We start from the raw sequence: 21,068 nt of genomic DNA, 5'->3' as shown, positions 1-21,068 counted from the left end.
AAGATGTTTATAGTGTACATTGTGATGATTTGATACATGCATACATTTTGACAGGATTCCTCTCATTTAGTTGATTAACTCATCCATCGTCTCACATATTTATCTTTCTTTTTTTGGTGAGATCATTTAAGTTCTACTCTCAGCAAATATAAATGATACAATACAACAACAATGATACATCAACTGTGGTCACCATGTTACACATTAGATCCTCAGACCTTATTCATCTTACAGCTGAAAGTCTGTACCCTTTTACCAACCTCTCCCTGCTTTCCCCACCTCCTTGTCCCTGGCAACCACTTTTCTACTCTCTGTTTCTATGAGTTTGACCTTTTTTTTTGTTTGTTTCTACATATAAGTGATACCATGCAGTATTTGTCTTTCTCTGTCTGGCTTATTTCATTTAGCACAGTGCCCTCAAGGCCCATCCATGTTGTAGCAAATGGCAGGATTCCCTTCCTTCTCATGGCCGAATAATATTTCATCATATATATATCTCACATCTTCTTTTTACATTCAACCATTGACAGACAGATTGTTTACATATCTTAACTACTGTGAATAATGCTGCAATGAACATGGGAGTGCAGATATCTCTTTGATATCCTGTTTTCATTTCCTTGGGATATATACCCAGAAATGGGATTGCTCGGGCATTTGGTAGTTCCATTTTTAATTTTTTGAGAAACCTCTATACTGTTTTTCATAGTGGTTGCACCAATTTACATTCCCACCAACAATGCACAATAGTTCCCTTTTCTCTTCATCCCTGACAATGCTGGTTATCTCTTGTCTTTTTGGTGATGGCCATTCTAACAGGTGTGATGTGATGTCTCATGGTTTTGATTTGCATTTCCCTAATGATTAGTGATGCTGAGCACCTTTTCAGGTACCTCATTTGTATGTGTTCTTTGTAAAAATGTCTTTTCAGTTCCTCTGCCCAGTTTTTAATTGAATTGTTTGATTTTTTGCCATTAAGTTGTGTGAGTTCTTTAATATATTTTGGATATTAACCTCTTACCAGATTACTGATCTGCATATTTTTCTCCCATTCTGTAGGCTGCCCTTTCATTTTGTTACTGCTTTCCTTTGCCGTGCGGAAGGTTTTTAGTTTGACGTATTCCCAATTTGTTTATTTTTGCTTTTGTTGCCTTTGCTTTTGGTGTCAAATCCAAAATACCTTTGCTAAGTCTGGTACCAAGGAGCTTACCCTTTTTGTTTTCTTATGGGTTCAGGTCTTACGTTTAAGCCTTTAATCCATTTTGAGTTGATTTTTGCACATGGGGTAAAAAAGGGGTTAGTTTCATTCTTTTGCATGTGGTGTCCTGTAGTTAGATATTAAGGCTTATCAGATTCAGATTAATTTTTTGATATATATTCATTAGAGTTGCTGTGTACTTACAGTTGCATCACATAATGTCTGGTTTCCTCTTTTTTTTCATGATGTTAAGATTGATCATTTGGGTCATTATACGTCCATTATAATGTTCCCTACTAGCTTTTTACCTTAAGGTTTTAGCAGCCTTGATGATTATTACCTAGTTGCGTTATTAGGGGTTTGAAAATATTGATATTCTAATTTTATCATTTTTTCTATACTAACTATCCATTATTATTGTATAAAGACCTTTTCTTGTCAACTCTTTGGATGCCTTGAAATACAGTTTGTATAGAACACATAGAATAAATGCTTCATTCTTTTCCTTTGTTTACCAGTTTTCAGAATAATTATGAGTTGATGCCCCAGCACCCTCTAAAGTTGCCCAGTAAGGTTTTTATTTTTAAGTATTAATATGAACTTAAGTTTTGACATATTTAATGTATTGGAATCTTCTCTAGTCATTTAGTCATTATTTGTTTCAATGCTTGAGTTCCATCTTTGGCCATGAGAAGCTCCTTCAAGTTAGGAATTGTTGCCTTTTGAGATGATCCCAGTAGTCTTAGTAGATTTTTTGCTTTCCATTATGAAAAGATGTCCTAGGCTTAGTTTGTACCTTTCGTGCTTCAGTCTTGGAATTAACCACTTTTCTAAGGAACGCTTAGCTCTTTTAGTGAGAAATGGTGTTTAGTGGTCATAACCTGAGCCATTGCGGTGCTAATTCTTACTGGGTTGTCATTGTTTCGAGGCCTTTTTGGTGAACAAATTCAATTTTTAATTACAGGGTTTTAAAATACACCCAGAATCTTACAATCTTTATTGCTACTGCTGTATTTCAAGTCATTAGCACTTTTTGTCTGGATTATGGCAGTAGCCTCTTAAAAGGTCTTCCTACTTCTAACCATGCTCTCTATATTAGTCTGTTCTAAAGACAGCAGCCAGAGTGATTTTTTTCAATAAATTTATTTATTTATTTATTTATTTTTGGCTGTGTTTGTTCTTCATTGCCGCCCTTGGGCTCTGTCTAATTGCAGCGAGCGGGGGCTACTCTTCGTTGTGGTGCACGGGCTTCTCATTGCGGTGGCTTCTCTTGTTGAGGAGCACGGGCTCTAGGGTGCGCGGGCTTCCGTAGTTGTGGCTCGTGGGCTCTAGAGCGCAGGCTCAGTAGTTGGGGCGCACGGGCTTAGCTGCTCCGCAGCATGTGGGATCTTCCCAGACCAGGGCTCGAACCCTTGTCCCCTGCATTGGCAGGCCGATTCTTAACCACTGTGCCACCAGCGAAGCCCCAGAGTGATTTTTTTTTTTTTTAACAAAGAAATCAGATTGTATCTCTCCTCTGTTTAAAGTTTCCCATCTCCCTTGGAGTAAAATCCAAAGCCCTTATTTAGTAACAAGAGCAAATAAAGTGACCATATGCCAAGGTTTGCCTGGGACAGAACCAGTTTATGCTTGTTGTTCTGGCATCCTGTCTGATTTATTATTTGTCTCGAGTTTTAAATTTTTTAAATAAAATATTAACAGTTGCATTAAAATAAGTTAGGATAGATTTGGTTGACCAAATGCTTTGTATTTCTAGCTTCCTCTGTTGTCTTCTCTCTTATATAATATTTCAGATGTATGTACACTAAAGACTTCTTACTTCAACACAAAGATGACCAATAATAACTTGGCCTTCTTCTCCTGACCTTTTCTAGATGTAAGGAAACTAAACCTTTCTTTCAAAGACAATATTCTAGGTGACTACTGATAAAATAATTTCAGTCAGTCACAAATGGCTGCAGACAGCTAACTCCTTACAGTCTTTTTTTTTAACATCTTTATTGGAGTATAATTGCTTTACAATGATGTGTTTCTGCTGTATAACAAAGTGAGTCAGCTATACGTATACATATATCCCCATATCCCCTCCCTCTTGCATCTCCCTCCCACCCTCCTTATCCCACCCTTCTAGGTGGTCACAAAGCACCGAGCTGATCTCTCTGTGCTATGCGGCTGCTTCCCACTAGCTATCTATTTTACATTTGGTAGTATATATAAGTCCATGCCACTCTCTCACTTCATCCTAGCTTCCCCTTCCCCTTCCCTGTGTCCTTAAAGTCTTGGCAAGCGGGGCGAGAAGCATTGGCCACTGCTGTGCTGCTGGTCTTTTGGAATTAGCAGCCATTTGTACTGTGGTATGTGTCATACCTGTGATATATCTTAAGCTGCCAAGCTGCCATTTGACTGGTCAGTGAAAAACCTGGGAAATTATAGGTTAGGCTTATGAGAAACATGTATGGGAAACAGAGGATGAGCAATCCTGCATACAGAGAGTAGTCCGTTATAGTGGCCTTATCCTTTATTGCATAGTGCAAATCAACCACTTATTACTACTTTTAAAATTTTACAATGAATCCTTTTGCCTGAAATAACTAAAAGAGGAAAAAGGAAGTACATGTTTAGTGAAAAATGAAGTACTGAATTTCCATTTCTTAGAACAGTTGATGATGACATATAACTTGCACAAAGGTCATTGTTTACTATCCATAAGGGCCATGGAAGTATCACTGATCATATGAAAATCCAAACACACAGATCTGCTGACACAGCCTTAGCATCTACTTTGTAAGTTAGTGTTTGTTTTAAGAAGACTGTGTTTAAGACAACAATTTGACACGTGTAGCTGGATACAGTGCACTTACATATCATTCTGGGATATGTGATTTTTCATTTAGACTAAATAACTGTTCTAAATTAAATTTTTCTGATATTTTATTATGAAAATTTTCACGCATACAGCAAAGTTGAAGGAATTTTCCTGAGAATTCTCTTATACTAATCACCTAGATTCTTCCATTAACATTTTCATAAACTCACTTTACCACATATCTGTCCATCTGTCGATCCTTCTAGCCATCCATTAAACCATCTTATTTTTTTGATTCATTTCAAATAAATTGTGAGCATCAGTACACATTGCCCTCACTATATGTCATTAACTAGATATATACATAACTGGAAGTATATCATTAAGTAGAGTCCAATATTTGCTTACGTGTATGTTTCATAAAATTAATATACAATGAAGTGCACAAATCTTAAGTGTGCATTTGTTAAATGTATACGCCTCTGTAACTTAGGCTTCTGTTTCAATATAGAACGTTACTGTTACCCTAGAAAGTTGCTTCATCCTCTGTCCCAGTCAATCCATACTCCTTCCCCAGAGGCAACCACTGTTCTGCACTTTTTCCACCTTAGATCTAAACTAATTTTGCTCATTTTTGATTCCGTGTTTTCTTATTCATACAGAGTGAAGTCATAGCTATTAATGTGTTGGCTCCAGTGCAGAGCTTTGCACGTAATTAGATGATGCCATTATCAGCTGTTAACAATAGAAAATCATTTAATTCCAAAAATAGTTTGATTTCTTCATTCAGTTGATGGACTCAGAGTAAAACTTTTGGAAGTTCATTCTGTTGAAGGAAAACATTTGTCACTGAATGTTAGTATAAATTCATTTAAAGTTCAAAATTGAAGACAAAGCGTTTGTTTTGTGGTGATAATACACCTACAGATTTTGATAAAAACAATGTCCTGGTAAAAACAATGTCCTTACTAAATCAAGAAATCTGTGGAGCAGAAATGAATTTGTAATTGGTTGAGGTACATACATAATTCATAATTGCATCCAAACATGCTGTGATATGTTACCACTTAAGATAGAAGGGGTAACTGTCAAAATATGTAGGTTTTTGTTTTTATATATACACTAAGTAATGACTCTAAAGTTTTGAAATGAAGATGATGCTGAAGAAAATATTACTTTAGCATGGCAGTAGGACTTTCTTTGCTGTCCATCATCAATCCAATTTTATAAATGTTTGAGCCTTTGAAGAACTATTTTGTAAAACAACCCAAGAGTCCTTCACTGGTGTTGATTGATTTTTAATAAATGAGCCCTCTAAATGTTGGTTGCATTTTCAAAATCAGTAGAAAATCATTCAAAGTATGAATTAGTGGAATGCTTAAAGAAAAGAACAAAACAAATTTCAGCTTTTGAAGGTTTAGCAAGTTGCACTTATTATAACAAAGCTTGTAAACAAAGACCTTAAATATTTATTCCTACGAAAACAAGGGAGGAGTTGTACACATTAAGTGAGGAAAGCTCAAATGGTATAATAGATTAAATTCTGAAATTTTATAATTGTATTTTGGAGAATCTCCCCTTGTGGGAAGAGTCTCCTCTTGATGAACTCTTGCTTTTAGCTGGATAAATTTATATTCTGACCTGAAATGGAATGAAATTAAGAAGACTTACAATTTCATAGCATCTCTATTTGGCAAAACATTTAAAATAATTAAAAAAATAAAGACAACTTATTTAATGAGTTTTGTCTTAGAATATTTACTGAAGAAATTTACTTTAGAGGCAAAGAATAGAACTGCGAAAATATGTGGGCTAAAACATTTTCATATATTTACCTGTAGAGATAATATTTTCCCAATTAAAAATTATATCTGCAGGGAAGAGTCAGTTGAAGGTATGGATGATTTCAAATTAACCTTAAAATTAACTTTGAAGACGATTTGGGCAATTTTATGAAACATTGAAAATAATAAGCATATTGGAAAAATTATTTTTCTTCAGAAAAAATGCCAATGACATAGTTTTGAGACAGATGTGACTTACAAAGCTGATTAAATTATTAAGTAGGAACTAAGAAAAGTTATTTTGTTTAACTTATGTTTTAATATTCAGGTAATTATAATAAAGTTAAAAAATTTTTGTTTTAAATATACATGGTATATTAAAATACATAGGTATATGTTATCTTTTGAACAATTTTGTTTACTTTTTGATAAGTATTTTTAACTTTTTATTTTGAAATAATATCTAACTTATAGAAAAGTAGCAATATTAATATAAAGGCATTTTATATACTTTTTATAAACATTCACTAATTTTTAATATTTTGCCTCATTTGTTTTAGCATGCTTTTTGTATATATTCTTATTGTTTTCTGAACCATTTGAGAGTAGGCTGAATATATCATATCCCTTTATGCATTAATACTTAATTATGTATAAAAGAATTTCATTTTTGAAAGTAGTTTTTGAATTGAACTGTCTTTAGGTCGACCAATGTAATGAAACAACGTTGTAATTCAATACATAAGCGTTTCAGAAAATTGTGTCATTTCTTATTTTAGTGTTCCCTTTTATCCTCAAAAGAGTCCTAGTCTGGACAGTCATTTGTGTGGTCATCCTAACAATAAGGACATAATAGGCACTCAGTTAATATTTATTGAGTGATTGAATTTGTGGCCTCCTGCTTCCAATGTTGTCCTTTAGTTGTATGGTGGCTATGACTGGTGTGTTGTGAAATCTCATGATCCACACTCACTTCCCCTGTGCCATGTACACAGCTAGCAGAATATATATAGTGATTTAGACATTGAGAAGAAATATGGTTGTTAAAGAATATATTTTAAGCACCTAAAGATATTGGAATACTTTTTATAAGATTTGGTAGACTCCAGGGCATTTTTAGAATCATGGCATTTAGAGCTGAAATGGATCGTAGACACACAAGATCTAGCCCAACCACTTATTTTATGGAAGAGAAAACTGATGCTGACAGGTCATTAGGAAAGTGGGACATTGCTCCATGACTCCTTGCCAAGTGATTTCTTTAACCTCAAAGATTTTCTTAATGGACATTTTGATAATGAGTTATCAGACTATAAACTATTCTTTATTTTGTGAACATAATCATGTTCGCCAACAAGACAAAGGGCAAAGACTTTTATTTTTTAGCTTCAGGAGGAATGTGGGGCTAATTTTTTTTTAAGTTTTGAAGCCAGGGGGTTGGTGCTAGGTATAAAAGAACCCCAAATTCCTTTGAAATTCTTTTTTAAAAGTTTTAAAAATGCAATCAGTTTATTTCCCTTTTGTTTTAGTATTCTGAAGAAGCCAATAATCTCATTGAAGAATGTGAGCAAGCCGAACGACTTGGAGCTGTGGATGAATCTCTAAGGTTTGGGGTTTTTTTGCAGTAGTATTTTATGCTTTTTCATGTGAAATGTTAACTTAAGAAAAAGAATACCTGTATTTCTTTTCTTTGTTTAAAGTGAAGAAACACAGAAGGCTGTTCTTCAGTGGACCAAGCATGATGATTCCTCAGACAACTTCTGTGAAGCTGATGGTATAAAATTTTTTTTATACTATGCATATTAAGATTGTGCCTAAGGAAAAGAAATTCTTTTAAAATAATTTAAAAAATTATTTCTAACAGTTTGGCAGTTCCTCAAAAAGCTAAACACAGAATTACCATATGACTTAACGGTTCAACTCCTCAGCATATACCCAAAAATATTGAAGACAGGGAAGCAGATACTTGTACACCCATGTTCACAGCAGCATTATTCACAACAGCCAAAAGGTGGAAACAACCCAAGTGTCCATCAGCAGATGAATGTATGAACAAAGTGTGGTATACAGGTACAATGAAATACTATTCATCCATAAAAAGAAATGAAGTTCTGATACATGCTGCAATATGGATAAACACTGAAAACATTAAGATAAATGAAATAGGCCAGACACAAAAGGACAAATATTGTATGATTCCACTTATATATATAGAGAGTAGGCAAATTGATAGAGGCAGTAAGTAGATTTGAGGTTACCAGGAGTTAGGGGGAGGGGAGAATGGGGAGTTACTGCTTAATGGTTACAGAGTTTCTGTTTGAGGTCATAGAAAAGTTTGGAAACAGAGATGATGGTTGCATAACATTGTGAATGTATAAAATTAATGCCATTGAATTGTGCTCTTAAACATGGTTAAAATGGCAAATTTCATATTATATATATTTTACCACAATAAAACGATTTAAAAAGAAAACCCAGTTTCTGGAAAGGAAAAATTTACCTCCTGAGTTTTGCAGTTCTGTGTACTTAGTAATATATATAATTTTTGTGATATATACAGGTATTTTGCATAAATAGATAAAAGGTAGAGATTGCAAAAACCTGCTTTGATATATTGGCCTTGGATTGTTAAATATTTTCCGTAATGATGGTCTGTGTTATTTTTGGAAAAGAGAAAAACGAACCATGAGTTATGTCTGTGACATCTAAAACTAAGCCAGAGCTCTGGTATGATTAAAATCTAGGAGCCCTAGAACCCATTAGAACCATTTGATTTATGGATTTATTTATTTAGATTTATAGATTCTCCTAGTCTTCCTTTTTTTTAATATCTCCTTTTTTGTAAGTTTGTTAGCCTTTTAATTGGCTAAACAAAATTAAACCAAATCGAGTTTTTGTATCCTTCTTTGGTTCTTTTGGAACAGATTAATGATCTTCTAAAAAATCAGTGAAAAGAATGATATAGATCATTTTAATTATAAGCAAAAGATGAATCTTGCAACACGCCTTCCCCCCCAAAAAAAGAGGGAAGAAAAAGGGAAAGTACTTATTTTTTTATTTGTGGCTTCATTTTGGAAAAAAAAAGATACATATGCTTTCTTTAATAAAAACCATGACCATATTTTGGCAGATACATATCTATAATCCTTTATTCCTAATTCCCAAATCTGAAAACTTTGAAAAATGAACATTTTTCTCCTTAAATTTAGTACAGATTCATTCAGTGTGAATATTCATGTTTTTACTGTATGTTTATATTCATGTTTTTATGTGTTTGATTAAAGGTTGCTGTCCCAGTCCCTGCTAGAATAATATTGAACATATGTTGTATGTACGGTATTACCTTTCTAAAATCTGAAAAGTTCTGATTTCCAAAATACATTTGGCCCCAAGGGTGTTGGGTAAAGAACTGTAGACTTATATCTAGCTTTAGGCCAGTAAAGAAAGGGGGATAAAATGCTCTCCCAACCCTAACTTTGCCGTCTTTTCTGCAAGGATTCTTTGGCTTAAACATTGCTATGTGAGATAAAATTCAACTTATAACATGCAGCATAATTTTTTTAGGCCTGCAGTGTTAGAGAAAGAATGGTAATACTTTAACCAAAGTATCCTTTTAAGACTACATGCTTACATTTGTGTCACAAATCAATAAGTCACTCCTTATATGGTGGAGTTCTGTTATCTTGGGTGAATAACTTGTCCATTTATATTTGTTTCTTCTGTTAAAGGAGGGTAAATATTTAAAAAAAAAAGGACAGCTTTATAAGGAATAAATAATGTATGTAAATGGTAGGTAGAGGATAGAAGGTATTTTGTAAATCCTAATTAGAAATTTGAGCTTTTGTTATCTGGCAAAATAAGGTTATAGTAACCTTTTTTTTAGTAAAGTTGGGAGTGAGGAAGTATTTGTTGTAAGTAAAATTATGTCAAGTAATATTTATCTCTAACGAGGCAAGATATTAAAAATTTAATCATTCCTTGGTGATTAGTTTTCTGTCTTAAAGTACTAGATGCTGAGTGTTATTTATATATATTTTTTAAGAGTCAGAGTTATTTTTTATGAATTTATTATAGTTTGCTATACTGAGGTAATACCTATAGTATTAATTGAGATGAACAGAGATATCTGTTCCTGAACTAGGTGATTCCATGTAGATTTGTTTTTTAAATTTTTATTTTTACTTCTTCTAGTTATTTTAATTGCTACTTCTGCCTTGGACTCTCAGTTATTTCTAGGTGCTGTCACTGGGCTGTTTCTAGAAGCAAATTTTCCCCTAATTTATGACTCTAATGAACTGTGAATTGGGATAAAAATAACCAAGCATAGTTTTATCTTTGTTTTTTAAATGAGAAGTAGGTACTGTAGAGAGCTTGATGGAGTCTCGTGTAAGCATCTTTCTGCTCAGATTTTTGTCATCTACTTTGGTTGCTTTGAGGCCATTTTCACTCACTTCCTCATTCTTTGTTGGTTCATACTGTTAAGCTTTATCGATGAGTCCGGTATTACTGTGTTATTAACTAATTCCCCAAAGCCACTGAGGACCAGGGGCCATATTTTTTTGGTTTTATTTTAAAGTTATAACACATTATACAAATTTATAGAACGTATGAGAAACCAATATCCCACCAATTTTGGTATGTTTTCCATATATCTCTGTAATTAACTTTTCTATAATGCTTATCTTTTCATTTTATTAGACAGCCTTTGTACTTAACAGTTCTGTTGACTGTAAAATGGTCTATTAAGATATATCATAATACCAATGCCATAGTTAATATTTATTATACTCTTAATGTTGTTCTAAGCACTCTGCACATATAAACTTCTTTATGTCTCACAGTAATGCTATGAGTATTATCTCCATTTTACAAATGAGGGCACCAAGGCATAGAGAATTTACATAACTTGACCAGGGTTCCAAAGTGAATAAGTAGTGCGTCCTGGATTCTAACCCAGGCACTCTCGCTCCAGAGACTGTGCTCTGCTCTGTTGGACATTTAGGTTGCTTCTGATTTTCCCTTTTATAAATAATGCTGATACAAATATCATCCTGCTTATAAGTTTTTGAATATTTAGGATTATACCTTTGGGACAGCTTTGTAGTGGATCCTGATGGTGGTCATGTAAGAAGGAAGTATTTGGTAGCAAACTGTATGGTACTAATATGTCTACATTTACCTTAGTTACTGACGAACTGCTTGTGGTTAATGTGATGAGAAATGTATGGTATATTCTTTGCCTGGATAGCTTATAAGAATTGAATTACTATGTTCCTTCAATTCTAAAATTCACATATTCCTATTTTTTTTTTACCATTTCTAAAACCAAGATGCTTTTGTAAACAGTGTGTAATTTAATGTGGCTGTGTTTGTTCCTTCTTTTCTCTTCTTTTTAGGATTTCTCCTAAAAAGGTGTTTTTAAATCCTAGATGCATTGTTACATTTGTGGTGCCTTAGAATAGATGGAATACAGTCTGGTCATATTAGCTTTTTAAGGTTACTGAAAAGAAGGAGGATTATTAAAACATTTTATTTTACAGACATACAGTCTCCTGATGCTGAATATGTCGATTTGCTCCTTAATCCTGAGCGCTACACGGGTTACAAGGGACCAGATGCTTGGAAGATATGGAATGTCATCTATGAAGAAAACTGTTTTAAGTACGTGTCATTTTCATTTCGAAATTCCTGAAAGATGTGTTCATTTCTCTTTATAAACAAATAAACAAAATCACAATGATTTAAAAGAACAAATCAAATTCACCTTATTAAAGGATGTATTTGGACATGGAAACGTACTTGTTCATTAATCCAGTTCCCCTCTGGGGAAACATGTGGACATGCGTTTCAACAAATAATTCTTTGTTCTTTAAAAGACTTAGAACAGTGTTAGACTTTTATGGGAATATTGTAGGCATTTCACAAATGTTCCTTAAGTGAATTATAGAATCTAATTTTTAAAATTAATTTTTATTGGAGTATAGTTGCTTTACAATGTTCTGTTAGTTTCTGCTGTACTAGAATCTCATTTTATAGATGAGGTAACCTAGAGCCAGAGAGATCATATAGTTAGTGGCAGGGAATAGATTAGGATAGATTAGAATAGATTAGGATGTATAATTCCTAATTCCCTTTTTGGTGCTCTATACTCCTCTTTTTGTGGCTATAGTTATTTTACCTGCTTTAAAGTTAAATTCTTTTCAGAGATTAATTATAATTAGTAACATTTGAGCACTCACGGTGTGCCAGGTATTGTGCTAAGCATGTTACATACATTTTCTCCTTTAGTCCTTGTAATAACCCTGTGTTGTAGTCATCACTGTTTATAGATGGAGAAACTGAGAGTTGGAAAGGTTAAGTGATTTGTGTCAAAGATCTAGTAAGTGGAAGAACCCCCTTTGTACTGTTACCCACTACAATGGAAGCTGTCAGTTTGATCATTGAGAGACTGAGACATGCTTCAAGTTTGTCCACTTGTAAGCCTCTAGGTTGTGAAAAATGTATGTATTGGTTTTTGGAAGGGATGTGTGTATTTGTGCATGCCTGTGTGCACACAAGCGTTACGCTATCTCAGAGATGGGGATAGTTCTGGGAAGATTTCTGGACTTCCCAAATGTGGCAAAAATACATTTCACTTTTTATGTCAAATATACGCATAAGAGATCAGCAGTTTCTTTTTTTGACTTGCAGAATTTCTACAGTTTGGGAAGTGGAGAGTTTTCATTATTTACTCATTTCTGCCATGTGTTTCATTTAAATTCTCTTGACTATTACTAGGACTGTTTGGTTTACTGAGTTTATTGACTTACTTTAAAGGTTTTTTGCCTTAATTTTTTTTTGATGTGAACTAAAATAAAGTCTAACTAAAGCATTTGTTAGATTTTTGTATAAGTTTTGTAGTTATTTTCTAACTAGTTTATATCATGGTCCCCATAATATTTCTAAAATATAAACAATGTATGAGGCACTAAATTGAGAATGTTAAAATACAACTTACATGTTCTGTTCTCAAAATGTCTCAAGCTGTGCAAATTTGTAAAATAGATAAAAGGACATTAAAACAATCCCTACACTCTACTAAAGATACAATATTTATTTTGAGATTTAAAAACACTTTAGTGACATACTAACTCTCTCTTTTTTTTCTTGTTAAAAACTACCTATTATTGAAATCATAACAAACTTGATGGCCTCAGGGCAAACTGATGTACTTAAAATTACCAAAGTGGAAAATAATCTACCCACACTGTTTTTTCCCTTTTTTATTTTAGTGCTTGCTTGTGTTGGATATTTACATTTTTTGCTTGTTTGTTTTTCAAGTAGGAGTGTATTTTGTGACACACACATATATGATGTATATATAAACATATTAGTAACTCTAGGAGAAAAGCTTGACTGGTATTTTTTTCTTCCTTTGTTTGAAGAAGTGATTAGGAAATGACTTTCTGGTTGCTACAATGGGAAAAGATCAGAAACTATTATCACTAAAACAAATAACCACCCTCCCTTAAAGCAGTTAGAGAAAATAAATATTTTATAAGGTCAGTAAAACAATTGTATTTTGGATATAGTCATTAAAAAACTTTCTGAGATAATTTCACTTTTACTTAATTATAACATGATGGGTAACATATTTATATTTTATACTTTATACTTTAATTCTTTTGTTTGTAGGCCACAGACAATTAAAAGACCTTTAAATCCTTTGGCTTCTGGTCACGGTGAGTTATTTATTTGCACTGTTATTTTTCAGCCAGTGCACTTTGGTTAGAAGGAAGGAGGAGGCAAGATAAGGGTTGGCAAGAGCAGTTGAGATCACATATTCTTGTTTTCATCGAAGTTATGTCTCATTCTTGCAGAGAAATTGGTGTTGAAAATATTTACACTTCAGTAAGGAGTATTTTTGTAATGAAGTTCATTGTGTTAGACTATCATAGGATTAAGTTTAAGTTATACATTTATTCTTTTATGCATTTTTGCAGAATGTGTGTGTTCAGGCTTTCTACTATTTGTACTCATCTTTTAGTTGAATGAATATCCAAAAAACTTCTGCCTCACCTCTTTCCTAAAACTTGAAATTGTTGTATATATTGGGAGTCTGATTTCAAATTCACATGACTTTATATCTCATTAACATTTTTCATTTTCTACTTACACTCAGGGTTTGGCTTAAATGCTGCCTTCCCTGCCCAAATTTCCCTGATCCTCTTATCTGGAAGTAATCTCTCTCTCCTCATAAAGTGATCTTACGTATTGTTTTGTTCCTCTTACAGCTCTTTCCACTTGCTAACATTATTTTACTATTATTTATATATCTATTGATCTACCCTGGTACTTTGGACATATGGGCAGCATTTATTGATTTCATCCCTTAATACAGAGTCTGGAACATAACAGATGGAATAGTTTGTTAGATAAATGATCAATGAAAATTCACCCTCCTCATTTAATGGTCTTGTCTACAGTAGTGAAAATCACTTGTTCCTCCAACAAATGATTACCCACCATTTACTATGTGCTAGGCACTGTACAGGTGCAGAGGGGATGTAAAATTGAAACTCACAAACCCTACCCAGTCTATTATAGAACAGTTTGTTGAATAAACCATTTCAAGTGTATGATTTCAGGCTTTTTCCTTAGGAAATATATATCCCTGTTCTCTGAATATGCGCTTACTGATGAAATCTTTGATGTACTTTTAGCAAATGTGGAATGGTTTTCATTTTTTAAATTTATGTGAAAAGCTGCTGATCTCATAGTCAGTAAACATGAATTTCCTCCTGGAAGGCAGTGAGATTGCAACATTCCCTAAATGTTGGCAGACTAGTCATTCTTAGAAATGAAAGAGCATCTTTAAACAAGGCTTTTGGATTTATATGGAGTCACATATGGTACTCAGTGGAAACTATTGATTTACTATCAGATGAAATGCAAATTCCCAGGCAAGAGATGATCTTCACTATGAACTCACATTATGATCTGATAAGTTAATTAACCACCCTCACTTATTTTAAAGATAAATGGGAACAATTTCAATGTTTATCGTTAGGGAACTAGTTAAATGAATTATGGTGTATTCATATAGTAGAATATAGCCATTCTAAATGTTGCTGAAAATTTATATTCATTTATATCAGTGGTGATCAATAGCACATTTAGGAGAAGAAGCAGGTATCAAACAGTATGTATAATATATATTTTTAAAAAACATAATTGATATAATATCTAAATATCCTGTACACAAAGAAAAAAGACATTTACCAAAATGTAAATGGTATTTATCTTTGACCAGAGGGAGTTATGGATGATATTTTTTATTTTATTTTGTCTTCTTTTTTTTAACATATATTTGCAATGAGCATATGGTACTTTAATAAACAATGGCATTAAATAAAAGTGGCAAAATGAAGACAGTTTTTCAATAGTTAATGAGCAGTTGCATACAAACTGCTGAATTGTGCATAATTTGAATCTTACAAATAGTCTTTAAAAATATTCCTGAATAAGGTAAAATTTTATAATGTCAGTCCTGGGAGTTTGGAAGCAATAACACACATCTTTAGCAGAAACTGTGTTATAGCTGTAGAACAAATATATAAGTAAAAAAGACTCTGACAGCCAAATAACTGTGAGTCCTTAAGATATTTAAGAGTACTCTCAGATGATAGATTAGATTTTTCTTTCCTGTCAGCCCATATTAAATCTTGGACAAGCTGAAAATACTCTTTATCCAGGCTCTTGGAGATGAAACCGTTTAGTCAAATCGGGCATAATTCTTTTCATCACCAGAAAGAGTTGCAGTCACAGGCACATCTCACTCTAAGATTTTATTTACGTGGGTGAACTGATGAACTTAAAGTAACCTCTACTAAGTCTTATTTTTGTGGAAGTGTAGCAGTTTAAAAGGAGCATCTGGAAGGAGTTTTTAATAATAAGCATTTTGTTTTCTTTTTTCAGGGAAAAGTGAAGGTAAGTATAATGTCTTTATCATACATCACATATATGAATTTGCTTATACATTCAGATGTTTTTTGGGCAAACTTGCTTTTTTCTTCCCGCACGTGAGACAAAGAAAAAGTTAATTTTTATTTCTTTACCTGAAATTCTAGAGGTGACAGCATAGGTTAAGGGAAATGTGACTCTTTGTGCCTGGGATCAGGCAGTAGAGACAGCCTGCCTCAGCCTCTGATAATTCACTGGTACATTTTACCTATTGCATGTGAAAGGTAGGCATTTCCCCAGCCTGTCAGGGAAAACTTCTCCTTTACTGGTTGAACTCTATTATCTGCTAGATCTCATATAGGAAGGTTCTAGACATGATCAGAGTGTTGAGCTACCGTCTTCCAAGCTTGTGGTGACTCTTGGGTTTAGGTATCATTGCCAGCTCTTTAAGTTAATCGTAAAGCTAAAAGTTTTAACGTATTTTAGGTTTACTCTGTCTTTTTGAGAATGTTTTTGCTTTATGAGTGAGATTGAAATGATTTTTGTTACTATTTGAAGATCTCAACCTGTCTCTCAATATCAGAGAAAAGATTGTTAACCTGTAGAGGCTGTCCTTAGAGAAAATATCTTATTTATGAGTATATTTATAAGCATTCATTTTAGTCAAATATGAAAGCTGATATAGTAGGTGATTATCTAACCGGATCACATTCAGAGAATATCTACTTCAGGATTATAAAACTGAACTGAAAATTTCTTTAGAAGGCTAGGTCCCAAGCAATGTCACACTCCTGCTCCCCTCAATTCATGGTCCAAAACTTGAAAGAAACAACCCCAAAACCTAGAGGTTCCCAGTAAGGAAACAAATCACTTGTAATCCCACAACCCCAAAATAATTGATAATGATATGCTAGTACTTTTCAAAGCAATTTACAAATATGAGTTTATTTAATCCTTCCAACAATCCTAGGAGGTATTATTTTTATCTCCATTTTATAGAGGTGGAAAATGAGTCCCAGAAAGGTTTAGCAACTCAGCTAAAATCTTATGATTTGTAACTAAAGCACAGACCCTGGAGTTTAGTTATAAAAATATAAACATTTACATGTTTATATTTTTATAATAGATATATTTATAGTTTTATATATTATCATTACCATGTCTACTTGCTGCCTTACCCTATGTCCTCATCAGCTCAGGGTGCTCTAACAAAATACCATAGACTAGGTGGCTAAAACAAAGACATTTATTTTCTCGTAGTTCTGGAGGCTGGGAAGTCCATGATCAAGGTGCCAGCAGATCTGGTTCATGGTGAGGAACCTCTTCCTGGCTTACAGACAGCTGGCCTTCTTACTGTATCCTCACATGATAGAGAGAGAAAGAGCTCTGGTCTCTTCTTCTACTTATAAAGACACTAATTCCATCATGGTGACCCCACCCTCATGACCTTACTTTGGTCTAATTACCTCCCAAAGACCCCACCTCCAAATACCATCACATGGGGAGCAGTGGGGGTTAGAGGGAGGGTTTAGGGCTTCAACATATGAATTTTAGGGGGGACACAAACATTCACCCGTAACAACCTCGATTTCTAGAAATGGATCTACTGGATCAAAGGATAAGGACGTTTTAGGCTCTTGATACATATGACCAGATTGCTTTTTTTTTTTTTTTTTTTTTTTTTTTTGTGTGGTATGCGGGCCTCCCTCTGCTGTGGCCTCTCCCGTCGCGGGGCACAGGCTCCGGACGCGCAGGCTCAGCGGCCATGGCTCACGGGCCCAGCCGCTCCGCGGCATGTGGGATCCTCCCAGACCGGGGCGCGAACCCGGTTCCCCTGCATCGGCAGGCGGACGCGCAACCACTGCGCCACCAGGGAAGCCCTAAAGTTGTATCTTTATAATTTTAATTTGAATTTTTATTTATTTTTTTATTGAGGTATGGTTGATGTACAATATTATATAAGTTTCAGGTGTACAACATAGTGATTCACAATTTTTAAAGGTTATATTCCATTTATAGTTATTTAAAAATATTGGCTACATTCCCTGTGTTGTACAATATATGCTTAATTTGCATTTTATTGTTAGTGAGGCTAAACAATTTTTAACTGTTACTACCATTTATATTTTCCCTTTATGAATTCTCTATTCATATTTTTTGCCCATTTTTAATGGGCACTTTAGCATTTTTATTCAGTTTGTGAGCTCTTTATATACTTAGGATATTATCCTTTGTTGTATTTGCATTTTACCCGGTTTGTTGTTTACATTTTGCTTTTGTTTATAAAGTTTTCTGACACACAGATGTTTTACGTTTTTATGTAGTCTATAAATATATAAAATTATTGTTTATTCCCTTTGTCATTTCTTCCATTACTTTTATGCTTGTTTTGTTCACTATTAATATTACTATAAACAACTTTGTAAAAAGAACTATATAGTACAATGTTTGTCATCTCTAGTAAATGTATACATAGAATGTTCACATAGTTATAATAATTATTTCTTATGCCTTTTTATATATTATTTCAAATAAACATTTTCATGCATTGTCATGTTCCACATTCTTCTCATTTTAATAGTTTTATATTATTCAACCATGTTAACTAGTACATAGTATTCTGTCATGTCAGCTTAGGCCTTGTATATTTTGATTATTTAAGGTTTTAAAAATTATATATAACATAATCATCTTTCTGCAGATTATCCACCCCCCCACCTCCATTTTGAGTGATTTCTTAAGACCATAATTCTAAAAGCAGAATTGTCAAGTCTAAGTATATGAACAGTGATCTTATTGGGTCATAAAATATAAACGATGTTTGGTTTTTGTAACATCTCCTTGACTTGCTCTTTTGAAATATTGAATGGCATATAATCCTACCAGCTATACACAAATAATATACCTCCAATACTATTTTATAACTTTTATTTAACTTTTCTCATTTTAAAATGTGTATAATGAGTTCTTAATTTTTATAGCATGAATTGTTACTAAGGCTAAGTATTTTTCCATGTATTGATTTACTATTTAAATTATGTGTTTTGACCTCATATAAAACATTTTATCCAGAAAGTTATGAGGCAGGTGCCACCTAAGGCAATGCTAAAGCCTTCTAAAGACCGAGCAGCCAAGTGGAACTTAAAGTGAATCCGTACCAAGAACCTCTCTCTTTCCTTTACAAACAAAATTTGGACCTTTGAATCACTGTTTGTCAAAAATTTGCTATAGTATTTTAAAACTTTTGAAAAACTTACATTTTGGCATTTTTACAATCTTGTGACTTATTTTTCTTTTTATTTCAGAGAACACTTTTTACAGTTGGCTAGAAGGTAATTGAACATTTTAAAGCAAATTTAAATCATTTTTTTCATTTTTAAATGCACATAAAATTAATTTTCTGCCTTACAAATTTCACATATGAAATTTCTATTTCCAAATTACTTTTTGTAGGCCTCTGTGTAGAAAAAAGAGCATTCTACAGACTTATTTCTGGCCTCCATGCAAGCATTAATGTGCATTTGAGTGCACGGTATCTTCTGCAAGGTACGTGACATTTTACTTTTATTCACTTTACCACACTTATTTTCAGGTATTCTTAAAATTTTCTTGGTATTTACCTGGATGAGAAAGGACTGACCCTATTGAATATTAGGCAGTAAAAGATTTATTCTTAAATGGTAGTAATCAGGAATGTGGGAACCATGGACCTTATAAGGAAAAGTTCAGCCTGTTCTTAGCTCTCTTCACCTTCTTTTAAGAAGCTGCTCAAAATCATACATGTCACTTTGGAAATGTTCTTTTGTTGTGGGAATTAAAAAAGCTCTCAAGAGCATAGTTTGTTTTTCATTAGATATTACTGTATCAGAATCCTTATATTTGTGTGCCAGCTTCAGGCCTGGAGTTTAACAGGTAAAAGCATTTTTTCTGCTGCTCTTCATGCTTTATGAAGGCTGTTTAAAAATTAGACCATGTTGGAGTTTCATCAATAACATATTTCTTCTAGAATTAAAGTATCTTTTACTTCTTAGAAACAAAATCATAGTAACTTTAATTAGGGCTTCAAACTCATTACTAATGTCAGATAGTAATTTTTGACTTCTGTATCTTGGTTTTATGAATATGTTTATATTCAGAAATTTGATTTTATTAGTCCTGGTTTCTCAGTAAAATATTGAGTTTATTTTCCTTTTAAGGATGGCTTCTAGAAGATAAAATATTAATATGGAACTATTAAAGGCTAAATTATGTAAAACAGTTTTCATGGTTGTATTGATTATATATTTTAAAATATAAAATCAAATTAGCTTCTGCAGGCATCAATAACCTAATATAAGTAAAATGAAACTTACTTAATTTTAAAATGCAGTTTTTGGGGTTTTTTTTTGGTTGTACGCGGGCCTCTCACTGTTGTGGCCTCTCCCGTTGTGGAGCACAGGCTCCGGATGCACAGGCTCAGCGGCCATGGCTCACGAGCCCAGCCGCTCCGCGGCATGTGGGATCTTCCCCGACCGGGGCATGAACCCGTGTCCCCTGCATTGGCAGGCGGACTCTCAACCACTGCGCCACCAGGGAAGCCCTAAAATGCAGTTTTTTTAATATTTAATTCTTCTTTCTTCTCAGATACCTGGTTGGAAAAAATATGGGGACATAACATTACAGAATTTCAGCAGCGATTTGATGGAATTTTAACTGAAGGAGAAGGTCCACGAAGGCTTAAGAACTTGTATTTTCTCTACTTAATAGAATTAAGGGCTTTATCTAAAGTGGTACCATTCTTTGAGCGCCAGGATTTTCAACTCTTCACTGGAAATAAAGTTCAAGATGCAGAAAACAAAATGTTACTTCTGGAAATACTTCATGAAATCAAGTAAATCGTGTATTACAACTTATACATTAATAGAAGAGTGACAAGTGGTATCCAAAATTAAATTCTCAAATATTCAACTTAGAGAAAGGAAAACTATCTAAAAAATAATTAAAAGCTAATTCTGCTCATAGGTCTTTTAGAACTGAGTTTTGGTTTTGTTTTCATTTTGACTTATGTACTAAAAGGCACATATTTTTAGTTTTAAGAGCCATTCTCTTGGTATTTGATACTTGCATTATTTTCATATTTAGTTGAACAGGTTGGGTTTGGGGCATAACTTCTACTATATTATACAGTTAGCTTTTATATTTGAGGATAAGAATTTGTTTGGGGGCATCAGAATTTTGATTTTACTATCTGTTCTACTCTATTTTACTTATATTATTCAATCAGTGACCAGCAAAATGTGGTATCAGCAGGACTTTTTTTTTTTTTTTTTTTTTTTTTTTTTGCGGTACGCGGGCCTCT

The 21,068-nt window shown here is 33.5% G+C and overlaps 1 protein-coding gene across 3 annotated transcripts in view; it reads left to right on the top strand.

Annotated features, from left to right (window-relative positions):
* Positions 1-21,068, top strand: part of ERO1A (endoplasmic reticulum oxidoreductase 1 alpha) — a 43,251-nt gene that overhangs the window by 12,451 nt on the left and 9,732 nt on the right. For 2 of the 3 annotated variants that reach the window (XR_008618664.1, XM_055088432.1), the window contains exons 5-12: positions 7,318-7,394; positions 7,489-7,562; positions 11,329-11,449; positions 13,463-13,509; positions 16,991-17,041; positions 19,036-19,062; positions 19,184-19,276; positions 20,354-20,600. Coding sequence is in view for 2 of the 3 variants with exons in the window: in XM_055088432.1 (XP_054944407.1) it covers positions 7,318-7,394; positions 7,489-7,562; positions 11,329-11,449; positions 13,463-13,509; positions 16,991-17,041; positions 19,036-19,062; positions 19,184-19,276; positions 20,354-20,600 (737 nt within the window). In the remaining variant the exon portion in view is untranslated. The remainder of the gene's footprint in view (positions 1-7,317; positions 7,395-7,488; positions 7,563-11,328; positions 11,450-13,462; positions 13,510-16,990; positions 17,042-19,035; positions 19,063-19,183; positions 19,277-20,353; positions 20,601-21,068) is intronic. The other variant, XM_007119222.4, reaches the window with a different exon arrangement.

Source organism: Physeter macrocephalus, chromosome 11 (assembly GCF_002837175.3).
Source record: "Physeter macrocephalus isolate SW-GA chromosome 11, ASM283717v5, whole genome shotgun sequence".
NCBI lineage: Eukaryota > Metazoa > Chordata > Mammalia > Artiodactyla > Physeteridae > Physeter > Physeter macrocephalus.
Note: the sequence above shows the minus strand (reverse complement) of the source record. Positions and strands in the feature narration are given on the sequence as shown.